This window comes from Otolemur garnettii, unplaced genomic scaffold, assembly GCF_000181295.1.
Source record: "Otolemur garnettii isolate 467f Iridium unplaced genomic scaffold, OtoGar3 scaffold00163, whole genome shotgun sequence".
Lineage (NCBI taxonomy): Eukaryota > Metazoa > Chordata > Mammalia > Primates > Galagidae > Otolemur > Otolemur garnettii.
The window spans coordinates 312,317-326,256 of record NW_003852558.1 but is presented as its reverse complement, the minus strand read 5'-3'; the positions used below and the strand labels follow the sequence as shown (position 1 = coordinate 326,256).

Genomic DNA, 13,940 nt, shown 5'->3' with positions numbered 1-13,940 from the left:
TCCGACTAGTCCTGGGGCCCGCAGTCTGGCCCTCCAAGGGTCTAAGGGACAGTGAACTGGCCCCCTGTTTAAAAAGTTTGAGGACCCCTGGATAAAATTAAGTCTTACTATTCCTATGAGGCATTTCCATCCTAGAAGACGAATCTGGTATATGTCCAATGCCAGGTAGATGCAGTGGCTCAGTGGAAAGTTACTCTCTTTCCTCATCCCTCTGATTCTTTACTGGTTTTTCCAAATGCATTACCTACTTCACTAAATTGTAGCCAGGTATGCCGCTGATGGCTGTTCTGCACTCTCTCATCATAGATGCTGGTGGGAAAAGTGGGCAGGGATGAATCTGAACATCTGTATCTTTCACTAAGCTTCTAGCAAGCCACATTCATGGATTCGTGATATAATACATTCAACATTAACTTTCCACAGAACTCAAGTCCAGGGGTGGAATGGATAGCAACCTGCCACATCCACTGGAAGATTTTGGGAGGCCTTTTATGGTTCCTCAATACCATCATGACCAGTCTGTCTGCCCCTCAGTTCAGCTCCCTGGAGCCCCTAGGTCAGGATGTTCACAAATGTTACTGAGTTTCAGCTCTATGTTGGGCCCTTTTTGGTCCTTGGTCTTGTAGGTACTGGAAATAGCTCGGTGACTATGTCAATCCAGGGCCCTCAAGGAAGACAGCTTGTGAAAGCAAAAGACTGTCAAAGCTGTGCTCCATCCTGGGCAAAGTACAGTCAGTCTTAGAAAGAGGTTTTCTTGCTTTCTGACCTGGAGGCTTAAATATACTGGCACCAGTTTCAGAGGTTCCGCTGGATGTACATAAATGTAGAACTAGCCTCTTCTACTGAGAGGGAGCGGCTTTTACCCTGCCCAGCTGACACCTATGCTGTTGATTAATAAATGCGGCACAGGCCCATGAAGACAAGGCGGTTAAGCAAAGCTGAGGGCAAACAAGCTCACAGCAGTCCACAGTGGCTGATGTTTAACCTGACTCGCTTTTATGAATAGTTCTTAAACACCGAAAGCACGAATAGGCACAATGTAGGAACGTATTACACACCTTTTGGGTGCAGGACATAGCTACAAGAGGGACTCTATGGAACAAGTTCAAATATTGAGACTGGCTTTTTGTACCTTCACATTAACCTGAAATTTAAAAAAAAAAAAAGTATGACAAATATCAGTATGATTATCCACAGGAAATGGGACCTGGGATTCATAGAGACTTAATTTAGTCCCTCAAACCAATGCTCAGATTTAGCCATTCTCCCAAATGTCTGGAAAGAGAAGTGTTGCAGACAATCTCATTTCCAAATCAAAGAGGCCCCCAGAGGAGGTGGGCCAGGGAAAGACTGGTTCATAGGCTTTAAAGATTGTAAAAAAAGAAAAAAAAATCCTGAAAACTAAAAATCTTTCGTTAGTGCTAGTGGGGGGCCTTAGTGTTTTCATTAGAACAAAGTCGCGGGGTTCACCCCGACCTGACACACTCAACCCAGCCAGCATCCAGCACCGGCGCGACTGCGTCGCCGCTACCGCGGGAGAGCGGGACAGGCCAGTCACGTTGTTTCCCTAAAAGGGGCGCGTCCCCTGGTGGACACGAGTTTTGTGTTTCTGCCGCCTTCCTGGGCCCCGCCTGCTTCCTGTGCTACAAGTAGCCCAAGACTGAGAACTCTTCAGAAGTTCTCCCGGGCTTCCCGCAGAGCTAGCTTCTCCCGCAGCCCGGGGAGTGCAAGGCGCGGCGCGCACGCGGGCAGGGCGGCGCGCGGGTCCCGGCCCGCCCGGCTCAGACGCGCTCTCGCAGCAGGTGCCGGCGCACGTGGGGAGCCGCGGTACCAGGTGGCGTCTGGGGTGGGGTCGATGAAGCGCAGCCTGAAGAAGATGTTGCGCCCGGGGGAGAAGAAGGAGTCCCAAGGCGTGGTCTACCAGGGCGTGCAGGTCGACATGGACGACTCCAAAGAATCGCTGAAGGTAACCTGGGCGATCGGCGGTCAGGACTGGCTCCCCGGTCCGGGGGAGGGGGCATGTGGCTTGAGGTTTCCTTGCGGGCAGCCCTGGAGTAAGAGGACCTGAAGGAGGAAGCGTGGAGAGGCTAGGAGATGGATACTTAGGGGTGTGTGTGCGTGTATGTGCGTGCGTGTGTGTGTGTGTGTGTTCCCGAGAGCAGACCTCCTCCCGATGCGCGGAGCTGCGGGGCCGGCTATGCACACAGTGCTCGCTTTCTCCTTTTGGTTTGCTTGCTTATTCAACCTGTTTTTGCTCCTGGATGGGCCACTACGGTCAGGAGAGACCTACTCAAAAAGTACCTTTGGCGTGTGGCGCAACCTGGCAACTGCCTAAAATCAGGACAATTTGGAGTGTGTCGATTTCATTTAGCATCTCACAGCCTAATCAATGGCTGTAGCTGGGAGTTGCCACATGGCTACTCCAGCCAGAGGTGCTTGGGAGTTGAGAAAGGTTCTTGTCTAATCCAATGGAATAGAGGAACCAACACCAGCGAAAGAAGGGTCTGGAAGAATGCTTGGGAAAATGCAGGGGGCACTTGTGAATTACTCTTCCTGGGAGTGGGGTGTCAGGAAACCCCGCGGAGGATGAGACCTTCCGAAGATGAGTGGGTGGTCTCCCGGGGCTGCTAAGGCCTGGGCTGGGGACTTCTGTTCCTATGCACTTCTCCGGACAGTGTGACCCACGGTGGCACAAGGCCTGATGTCATAGTCTGAGGGATAGAGGCTGCTTGGTGCTCAAAACCCAGCCCAGGACTTCCTCAGATTGCCAGCAGGAGGAAAGGGCTCTTTTCTTTCTTCTTCTCCTTGTTTTCTTTTTTATTTCAGGTTAATATGAGAGTACGAACAACTAGGTTACAATGTTTGCATGTACTAGGTAGAGTCCCACATCCAACTTACATTGTGCCCATTGTAAAGGTCTCTTTTTAAGAGCTGAGATGTCATTAAACATTCTCTGCAAACTCCCATGGCAAGTCTCTCTGCACAGTGGAACCATGTAAACAGTATGATATTTTCCAGGAAAAAAAAATACACAAATACACATGTGTTCATACATCTTTAAAAAATTATTTATAACAGTATGAAGTCAGGGGGATTTTCACTTTGATTTATTCCAAAATGCATAACACTATTCAAATTAGCCCCTGGAGATATTCCTCTCTCTTTTTAGCAGCTTGGCAGTATTCCTTGTGTGAATACATCGTGATTTATTTAGCCAGTCCCACACTGGTGGACACTGAAGGCATTTTCCTTTTCATTTTGTGTTGCTGTTACACACATGATTGTGTCTGTGAGTGCAGAGGTGTCTTCTCTGCCTCTCGGTTCATACCTTTGTGGGAGTTACAGTCCTGGCAGGGTCAAGACCTTTACAGCTTTAATTTTGGTAGAAATTGCCAAACTGCTGTCTAAACAGGTTACACAAATTGTTCTTCTTGTCAGTCACTTGTCATCAGGTACGTGTAGCAAATCACACACGCCAAAAGCTGGGCGTCCCCAGGCAAGTCTGTTTGCATGTCCAAGTTGATCCCAGACATTTTTACGGTTTTGTCTCCTTTTTAATATTCACTTCTTAACTGGTGCCATTTGGCTCCCTGGAAAGATCTGAGTCCTGAGTGGATTTCAACTGCACCTTGATATTGAACAGGAAGAAATTTTTAAATTTCAAAAGTTATCCATGTGGTTTTGTTTCCTAGAGACATTTGCCAAAGGATTTCTGCAGCTCAGCGTTTCAAATGTATTTTTCTTACTGTCTTTGTCTTTATTTAGCTTTATTGCCTAAGTAGAGACACTTATGTTATTGAAGGCTTTTAGAAGCTACATTAGAAGTTGCAGATTAAGGTGTTTATATATTTTATTTTATTAACTGAAGTAATTACAGATCATTTCATAAAAATCCCAATGGTTGAATTTATTACAAAGAAATATATGTAACACTGTTAAGCAGTTCGGACTCTACAGATTTTTTGGTAGCTTGCTAATGTCAAAGGTCAAATATTTAGTGTATAACATATTTTCTCCAGCACACACAGTAGCTCAGGAATGCTAAAAAAAAAAAAACAGAAGGACCAAAGAAAACTTAATAAGTGAGAAATATGGGGAAAGAACCATCAGACTGATGTCTTTAGTCTTTTCTAATTTTTTCAAAACAGTGACTGCATAATCTTTCTCTTTATTTTCCTCCTTTTTATTTTTTGCCTCATCAAAGCAACTTTAAACAAATTATTTGATATCTCTGTGTTCAAGGGCTTGGTTAGAATTAGCCTCTCTAAGAGTGATCTGGTCCTTTATGTTCTGAATCTATTCATATAGTTTGGAATCAAGAAGAATATGAAGTGACCCTGAAACAATAGGAAATGATATTGAAGGTATAATGATTTGTCTAAAGGACATCCTTTCAGAATTTTGAGAAATTTCTTCAAAGCCTTACAACAGGTCAGGTGGTGAATTGATACTGCCTAGCACATCTGAGAGTCTCAGGTGAAGTATTCAGATGCCGTTTACCATTGTGAATTCAGTAGCACCTTGTGAGTATCTGAACCTAGTACTTCCTCTAAAGCGTGTGGAATGGGCTTGTGTTGACAGCACCTCCCGGAACAGACCCTGTGCTCTTTCTGTCACTGGGCAGTGCAATCCCTTTATCATCACCTAAAGAACATATCGAATTCTAGGAGCTAAAATGCTTCTCAGTGGATATAGGTAAACACTTTCTTTGATAGGGAGAGACACTGAGATAGAGCCTATTTCTTCGAGAAACTCATTTTTTAATTTATTACTAAACATGTGTAAATCTGGAAATGGTTGGCCACTCAGTGTCATACCCTGTAATCACTAAAGCTATAGCTAGCATATGTAGAATTCAATGTTTTAGTTAAAAAGGGGACACATTTATTTAAAGGGCTACCAAAGAAAAGTGATTTTTAGGTGCTATTCTGTGACAACAGAAGCAAAAACCGAAGTCGAAAATTTTAAGAGATTACGTTTTATTTCAACCTGACACTGAATGAATGAATCCAAATGTGCTGGACTCTTTATTAACTATATTAAAATACATTAAGTATTTTAATACTTCCTTTTAATTGATCAAGTTTCTTCACAGTAGTGAGAAATCCTCAGGTTATTATAAACCAACTTTGTAACCATTTAGAGTTTTGACACTATGTGGCAAATGTGACCGGTTGTGGTCAAAGGTAGAATTAAAGCAAGACTCTGGACCATTGATTTGAGGACGATTTCCACATTTTCAGGAAATAGTAATTTCACAGGGGTAGCCATGAAAATGGACTCTCTCATAGAAGGTTTTGCTTTTGGTCCAGATGATGAAATGTCTGCTAAGACGTGGCTTTGGAAAAACTTCAGGCAAATTTCATTTGGTCACATATTTGCAAAGGTGAAACACTGAGTAATCATTTAGTCTGTGTATTTCCATAGGACTGGAATGAGGTCCTTTTTAACTTCTTCTATTTTTAACATGGATTTTTTTAAGCCTCTAGGGAACTGTGAAAATTCATCATAGTCTGGGGAAATTTTAGTGTGCATAAGGGTTCATGTGGTCTCACCTGCTCCTCTATGAGAGCTCTGATTTTTCCTTCCTATCTCCCTTTCTCCCTTCTTTCTTATTTCTTCCCTCCTTTCCTTCTATTCTTCCTTCCTTTCTTTCCTCCCTCTCTGGAAAAATTATTTGCAAGGATGAAAGTATCATGGAAATAGAAGTATACACTGGTAGTACATATTTAGCAACACAGTATAGAATGAGAGATTAGGAAAGAACTGGAGAGTGTTTCTCAAATTTTTTGTCTCAGAAGTCGTTTCAACTTAAACAATATTAAGGATCCTGAAAGGGGCTTGTGTATGTGAGTTACATACTTATCCTATTGGAAATTACAGGGGAAGAATATCTTAAAACACAGGCATAGCACACATCCAATAACTATCAGTGCTGTGAGGTCACCACACATCTTGTGGTATCTGGAAAACAGGGTGAACTTGAGAAAAAAGAGAGAAAGGCTGGGCTGAGGATGGTGCTCTAGAGCTGTCCGGGGGACCTGCTGGAGCAGGGACACTCTCAGAGGGCTCTAGGAAGGTAGGGGGGCTGAGAACAAGGAAAGGAAGGAGGCCTTTAGTTCTACTGCATATACAAGTTTATGATCCAAAAAACCAAAATCATCTATTTGATAGATTGATCAATGTTTAGGCATTTGGTTATAACTTCTTTGTGTCTGTAAGCAAGTCGTGTATTCAAGAAAATTATTATCACGCCCTTATTATAGGCATGATAAGTAGTCTGGGATATTAAACTTGTTAAGGCTATAAAATGATTAACTTTATAAGCTTTGCATATGCTGGTTTGAGGTAACGGTTTTTTGTATACCTCTAGGTGGTTTTTGAAGGAAGTTCATGTCGAATACGAAGCTTTATCAAGAGGCAAAAGAGCATAAGTGGCAAGAATGAGAGGAATTCCTCCCCTCTGCATCACGCTGCCGCAGAAGGTGAAGTGGAGATGATGGAGATGATCATCAAAGATTCCTCTTGTGAAGGTAAAAAAAAAACAAACGACCATAAGTGTTCCCTAACTCTATTGTCCCATTAGATTCGTTGGAAAAAGTGGTATGAAGTGATTCTGAAGGGTAGATCCGTGCCAATAATAAAAGACCTGGGTAGCTCATTCAGGAGTGTGGGTTTCCCTACAGACCAGCACTCCTCAAATCTTTCCACTGAAATATTGCAAAAGATAGTGCAGAGATCTGGGACGCCCCATCGTAGCATCGACTTTCTTTGAATTTTTAGATAGATGGTAAAATTTCATATGCATTTTACGTACTCTTCCACTGAGGTTATTCTAATTTAAATTATTTATCATTGAATAAACTTGACACCTCACGAAGAGGTCATATCCCCCCTATCCCAGCCTTGCACACTAAGCCTTGTTTGAGAAATTCAACTATAGGTAATGAGGGAGGTGGATGCCCCAGGGAGTTAAGCCATGAGGTGCTGTGATACCACCTTTCTGATGAAAGATCCTTCTGTCAATATTATGGAAGGTGGACAAAAACTGTTTTAGTCATAAAGAGAGGATGAGGGTCCACCCTACTGTGAGGCTAAAATAAGGAGAAAGGGAGAGATTCAGGAGATATTTGCAGGTAGAGTCAACAGTACTCAACAACAGAGTGAATATGAAGAGTCAGTGGCCTGGTGTTGGATACCTTGAGGTACCTAATGTAGGAGATTAGGCTACTAAGATAAGCATCCCTAAAAGGAGGCATATAGAAAACAGGAAAAAAGTGAGCTTGAGGGTGGAAGGAGATTTGATCATATGGAATTCGAGAGGCTAAGGGGACATCAGTTGGAAATAGGCCGCAGACAACTAGAAATACAGAAGAAAACCTCCAGGGTCCATGTCGCATAGCAAGTAGACGAGACCGTGGAAATGCATTAAAAATTCTTCAGGAAAACCTTAAAATTACTAACAATGGTAGCTAAAGGTAGAGGACATTAAGAGTCAGATGGCAGAGGAAAAGTCAGAGAAAGAATGAAGGCAATGATGGATAAGAGCTTGATGATACAAATCTAAGAGGGACATTCCTGGGACAGGTGAGTGAGAAGGAGCAGTTCCCACAAAGAGACCAGGTAGGAAGGAAGTCACACGAAAGCCCTCACTTCCAAGGCCCGAGGGACCTTTATAAAGATGATTTCCAAAGAGCGGTGAAGATGAGAACCAAACTCAAGTTATTTAATTAATGAATATCAGTTTGTAAGTATAGATCCCTGTTTAATTAAGTTTGATGCCAAATTGAATGAAGAACACTGACTCGTCTTGATGAGACAGAATGGTCAAGGGATGTGCGTGAGGGCGTGTGTGACTCTGGGGTGTGTGCGTGTGTGTGCGCGCGTGTGTGTGTGTGTGTGTGTTGAGAATGAGGCACATGAAGAATGAAAGGAGAAAGTAGAGAGAAAAACTGTTAAAAAGTAGAGAACAGAAAACAGGAGTACATGGTTCCAGGAATAGGTGGTTCTCAAGTCACATTTATGAGCAAATACTTTTCCTCCCACCCCAGACGTCAGCATAACTGCCAGGAAGTAAATGGTTGGGGAAGCCGACAGCCATAGGACATGCAGGATGGAAGGACATATTATTCTTATGCTGAGCTCACGGGGGAAATAGTTCTACCTGCCTGTATTGTATTGTAGAAATACATGGAAACTGTGTGCATTGAGACATAGCTTGAATTCTAATCTTGCGGTTTATCAGTGGTGTGTCTGTTTTCCCATTAACATTTTTGAACCATTGCTATCTATTGCCCAGGCATTTTGCTAAAACCTTTAAAGACGTGATTTAGTATTTTCTCCTGACAACATTGCAAGGGTTGTGTGTGTGTGTGCGTGTGTGTGCATGTGTGCGTGCATGTGAATGTAGGTATCTTTTTAAAACTTATTTATTAGATTTGAATATGAGACTGCTGAGGTTCAAAGAGGTTGAGTAACTTTCATACAGCCTCACTTATGTGATGTGAGCCAGCCTGTTAGCCTCTCAAGGCTTCAGCATCTTCACCTTTTTGTAAATTTGTCGCGGTGGTACCTTGAATGAAATAATGGTCATGTGGAACCCGGTAGAGTGCCCAGAGTTCTTACTGTCCCATAACATGGGGGTTTTATCACAATCCCTAGCTCTTGCCGTTAATTAACCTTGGTGTTTAATCACAATCCCTACGTTCCTATACACATAAAAACATACAGTAAAGAGGGCTATTTCTTATGAATGCTCTCAATAGAAATTTAACTCAATTAACCAAGTCAATGGCATGCCTCTGTTAATTCTTGACAGGACCCGTTTGATGTCTCATGTCCATGAGAATTGAAGCTGTACCTTTATTTTTTATAGAGAAGACGCAGCTGAGCAGAGCAGCGCTTGGCACTGAGTTTGAAGTGAATAAGCAAACCCAGGAAGTGTTGGACATAGTCCCAACACAACTAAATGTATCTTTTGGTGTCTTTCTCCAGTGCTGAACTCAATGGACGATTATGGAAATACCCCTCTGCACTGGGCTGCAGAAAAAAACCAGGTTGAAAGCGTGAAGTTTCTTCTCAGCAAAGGAGCGAATCCAAACCTTCGAAACTGCAACATGATGGCGGCCCTTCACATCGCCGTGCAGGCCATGTTTAATGAGGTGGTGAAGGTGAGCATGCTGGCTGGCTCCCAGGGAGCTGACTGACTGTCAGAGCCCGGGCTGGCTCCCAGGCCTGGCTGTCTCTGCCTGGGCATGATGGCTACCCTATGCTGCTGGGCTTATGTACCAAGCATGTTTCAAAGAGTTTTGTAGGGTTGTAGTTTATGAAATCCTCACTTTAAAAATCCCGCTATGAAAGAAGATGATTAGTATCCCCATTTCATAGCTGAGTACACTAAGGCCCAGAGCAAATTGAATAACTTGCTTAATGTTGCATAACTGGTGAAATCAAAGATACAGGAATTTTGGTCTCATCTTTGTGTTTCCAAGTTCAAGATGTATCACTTTTACCCGATTGATTAATGACTAAAAGGGAATGAGGGCCTCAGTGAAAACAGAAAACATCTTTGTAATTTGTTGTTTTTGTTAGAGGGATTAGTTAGCACAAGGTGTAATGATACTACTGGGAGATTTCTTACTGTTTTTCAAGGTTTCAAAGTAAGTCTGGTCAAATAGAGGAAACCTTGGTAAATACCTAAGGGGTAAGAGTTAGGCCATGGTTTTCAACTCTTATACATCTCCGAGTCTCACAGACACACTGGGATACAAACATACTGACCTAAGGAAGAATGCGGTTTACAAACGGATCATGGTCCAGAAGTTCATTTCTAAGATAGGCTATTTGGAATGTACAGTACATTTTCCTGTAAAACAATACTGCAAATGATGATCTGGCTCTTGTGGTAGACCACAAAAAAGCTAATTGTCTATAAATCACCAAAGAGATCCATGAGTTTCAAGTTCCCTGTAGCCCCAAACCTTTTTCTAACCCCTCTGAGACCGTGGCTCCTTTGAGTGTGGCACAGAGAGTGTGGAGCCTTCCGGCTCTCTCACTGATCTCATGGACGGCTCCATCGCAGTTCTGAGAAGGTGGTATCACAACCATGTATTCGTGTGTTTTTCTCACCTAGGGCTGGCTATCCTTAAAGGAGGGATTAGTTGTGTCTAACTAATCTAAATATCTCCAGTCCTCAGCCCTGTACTGGCAAATCACAGCTGTTGAATGAATGAATGAATGAATGAATGAATGAACAAGTAAACGGGAGTTCTGGCTGAAGGAAAAAGGGGGAGCTGAGGTATCCCCACACACGAAGATGAGTCTGGGCAGCCCCTGAGCAGGTTACTAGAAAGGCCTCTGGGGAGGCTGGGTTTTCTTTTTTTTCCCCTAACATCTACATTATTCATGAGCTTCCATATCATCTGCATTGGGCCACATGAGTGCCTGCAGGGGCTCCCCCCAGAGATGTCACATATTTCCCCCTGGAGCTCTTATGCTTCCTCCCAAGGCTCTTTCAGAAACAAATGTCCCTTAGCTTAATTAATGTTGGCCCTGAAAGTGCGATTTGGGAATTCAGAGGCAGGTAACAGTTGGAAGGCTATTGCTAATTAGAAGGACGATATCTTCAGGCTAACTACAGAAAGGGAGATATCACAGAAATAGAGAAGAAAATTCAGCTGTAAGCTTATGACTGATTTATAAACTAGATGGTGGACATGAAAGACATTTGGCTGGGTGACCCGAGAACAAGGAGCCAAACAGGGTTATAAAAGTTATGACTAAAATGGTCTCTTCCTTACTGGGTCTTGCCAGCCATAACTATGTCTGAAAATATTTTCAAACCACTTTGGTTCACCAGCGATCATGAGGGTGGGAAGAGGAGGAGTTGTAGTGTTTCCCCTCATCCTTTCACACAGCAGTCCTCCCCACTGGCCTCCCCCAGTGACACCCAGGGGTCAGCCCTGCACCCACCCAGGGGTCAGCCCTGCACCCGCCCAGGGGTCAGTCCTGCACCCGCCCAGGCCTTGCTGGTTTAACAGGCTGCTCCACCAGCCTTCCACCAAACCTTTTCCCACTGCCTGTATGGTTGTAAATAAACAATTTTGCCTCACCTCAAGTTCCTGGACAGATGACCAGTGGTATGTGTCATATTCCCTGGGAGATGTTGGCCTGGGGATTAAGGGAATCCTGTCTCTCAGCAGTCTGCAGGCCTTAGTCCTTGAGGCTTAACTTCAAAGTAGCCAATAGTTTGACCCTTCCATGGGGCTTTCTAGATTCTTATCAAAGGGACCTCTAGAGAGCTCACCTGCAAGCCTTCCAGAGCTGCCTGGACATGACCACAGGTGAAGTAGTTGCACAGTTTAGTTGGTCTCTCTGGGACTTCTGCCACATACGATGTAATACGGCTTGTTGAAAGACCGTGCTCATGATAGCATAATAACTAATACATGTTACAGATCTATCAGCTATGATTCCAGGAAGGCAAAGAAAGAACAATTTCTTCTTGTAGGCTTTGGTAGGTTATTTTACATGTGAACCTGAATTTCATAAGGATGATGTGAAGGTGCCTGAAGTACACAGAGGAAACTTGTGTCCTCATTTCCCTTCATCCATCAGTAATTTCCCTGTTTGTTCTACTGTACTGAAATCTCAGTTTAATTTTCTTTTACCAGCCGAGCTAATTAATGAGCCTGAATCATTTGCTACTCTCTCTTAACAAGTGGCTCTTGTAGTAGGTTGTGTAGTCAAGGATTTTATAGAACAGCTTGCTTAATAAATTTCTTAAAATAATTTAATTCATAAACACATGTCATAGTTTTATCATAGTCTTGGTGTAAGAGGACAGGCCTCTGGTAGACTAATTCAAAGGTTTCTCTCTTGATAAGACCTTTAGATGAGAGAATTTTGCTACATTGACTATAAAATAAAGAATCATTAAAGAGTGATAGACTCTTGGGCAATAATTAACAGGTAGCCAATCAGGTGAGAAGGGTACAGGTCTTCAGTAAAATTCTATCAGAAAAATTACTTGACCATTTTATCAGCATGCTAGTGTCTTTTATGGTACAAGAAATTTCTGTTGCAGACAAAGTTTGAATTAATTGAATTAAGCTATAGTTGACCGTTACACATTGACATTCCCCAGAAAGCTTACAATCTAGGCAAGGAAAAATGACCACAGGGGAAAAAGAAATCATTCCCTTCCTCTCTCTTTCTCTCTCACTTTTCCCCTTCTCCTTCCATTTCTCCTCCCCCGTCAACTTCTTCAAAATGGTTCACAAATTTATTTTCTTGAGAATAACAGTTAGCATAGCTTACTTAACGCAGGTGAGAAGTATTAAGTGAAGCTGTGTAAACTAGTATCTACAATTCTTATTCTATTCCCAATTCTGAAACTCAGTATTACCTTAATGGATGTGATATTGAACTCGTCATTATTTCATCGATTTCAGAAATGTATTTATTGCTAGGTTTTATATTATTTTGTGTCAGAGAGGGATGAGGAATCATAAATAAATATGGTCCCTGGCTTCTTAAAATCTAGTGGGAGACAAATACCTTATTTGGAAATCTGTGGTTTCGCTTTTTGACAATTATTCTCCCCTTTTAGGTCTTGACTGAGCACAGCAGTATTAATATTAATTTGGAAGGAGAAAATGGAAACACAGCTGTGATATTGGCATGCACCAAAGATAACAGTGAAGCACTGCAAATTTTGGTTTGTATATTAATCAGATGTTCTGCTTTCTTTATCTTTTCATGAATATAACATGAATTATTGCTACTTATATTAGTTCTTTTGTTATACTTTTTAGCAAAATGTATGACAGGTCAGAAAAAGTTAGTTCCTTATGGTTTTTTATATATGCACACCACTTAAGTGGATCTCAGATTGCTTATAGAAAAATGACAATAAAATATTAGAGAAAGCCAGAGAAAATCACAGTAAAAAGAAAATATAGGCAGGAAAAAGTAACACGAAGCTGGTGGTCAGGTTAGAATACAAAATGCAACATACAATGCCTGTATGTTAATAAAGTCAGGTCAGACATTAGACTCAGGGTTAGTCAACAGAAAGATGAATATAGTCAATTGCTGACTTCCTGGGCCCATAGATAAAGTCAAAAGAAACACAGCCACTCCTGTTCCCAAGAAAAGAAGAATTGCTGCCATGGCTTCTCAAAATGGAACTCCGTGTGACTTAATGGCCAAGGTCCTTAGCCACATCCCTGAGAGCAGAGCAGCCTTCTCTCTGGTGAGGCAGCCTAGGGTGGGCCAGTAAAAGGCTGCAGATCCCTCAGTGACTCCTGTGCCCTGTGAGGCTCCTTCCTGAGTGTGCTGTTAGAATCCCAGTGAATAACTGTCTTTCAGATAACTTCTTGAATCACTTTCATATTATCCAGGCCAAGTTCAGTATTTTTACCGCTTGAATTTGCCTTTTCACCACCCAAGAGAGTAGAAAAATGAAATCAAAGAACTTCAAAATATTTGCCTGCTGTTGAAATACACTGTATTTAAGGTATTTAAATGCCTGATGCTTCACTGTTTTAAGGTATTTACTAGATGTACTTAAGGGCAAATACATACTCTCTAAGTTGTCATTGTTGGACCTAAAAGAGAAGAAATAATGGAGAGTAAAAATAGCTGTCACTTCTATTCAAATCAAGAGATTAGAAAAAAGAACCTTAAATTAACAAAACAGATTGTCATAAAGAGGAAATAAAGTTGAAAACACTTTCAAAAACAACATACTTTTTAAAATATTATTTCTTTGCAAATGCAATATTTATGTGTACATTGTATGACCGTATTGTTTGAAAAGTTTTTTTCTTAACGATATTCTTTAATAATGTGATTTTATGAAGTATCATTTTTGGATACACAATTTTATATGTATATATATAATAATATGATAATGTGATTTTATATGTATATATATA

At 41.9% G+C, this 13,940-nt stretch overlaps 1 protein-coding gene across 1 annotated transcript in view; it reads left to right on the top strand.

The window, feature by feature from the left end:
* The first annotated feature begins 1,855 nt into the window (after nucleotides 1–1,855).
* TRPA1 (transient receptor potential cation channel subfamily A member 1) overlaps nucleotides 1,856–13,940 on the top strand; it is a 52,505-nt gene continuing 40,420 nt past the window's right edge. Inside the window, exons 1-4 of the mRNA XM_012811543.1 lie at nucleotides 1,856–1,966; nucleotides 6,374–6,533; nucleotides 8,995–9,170; nucleotides 12,611–12,718. Of these exons, the coding sequence (XP_012666997.1) occupies nucleotides 1,856–1,966; nucleotides 6,374–6,533; nucleotides 8,995–9,170; nucleotides 12,611–12,718 (555 nt within the window). The remainder of the gene's footprint in view (nucleotides 1,967–6,373; nucleotides 6,534–8,994; nucleotides 9,171–12,610; nucleotides 12,719–13,940) is intronic.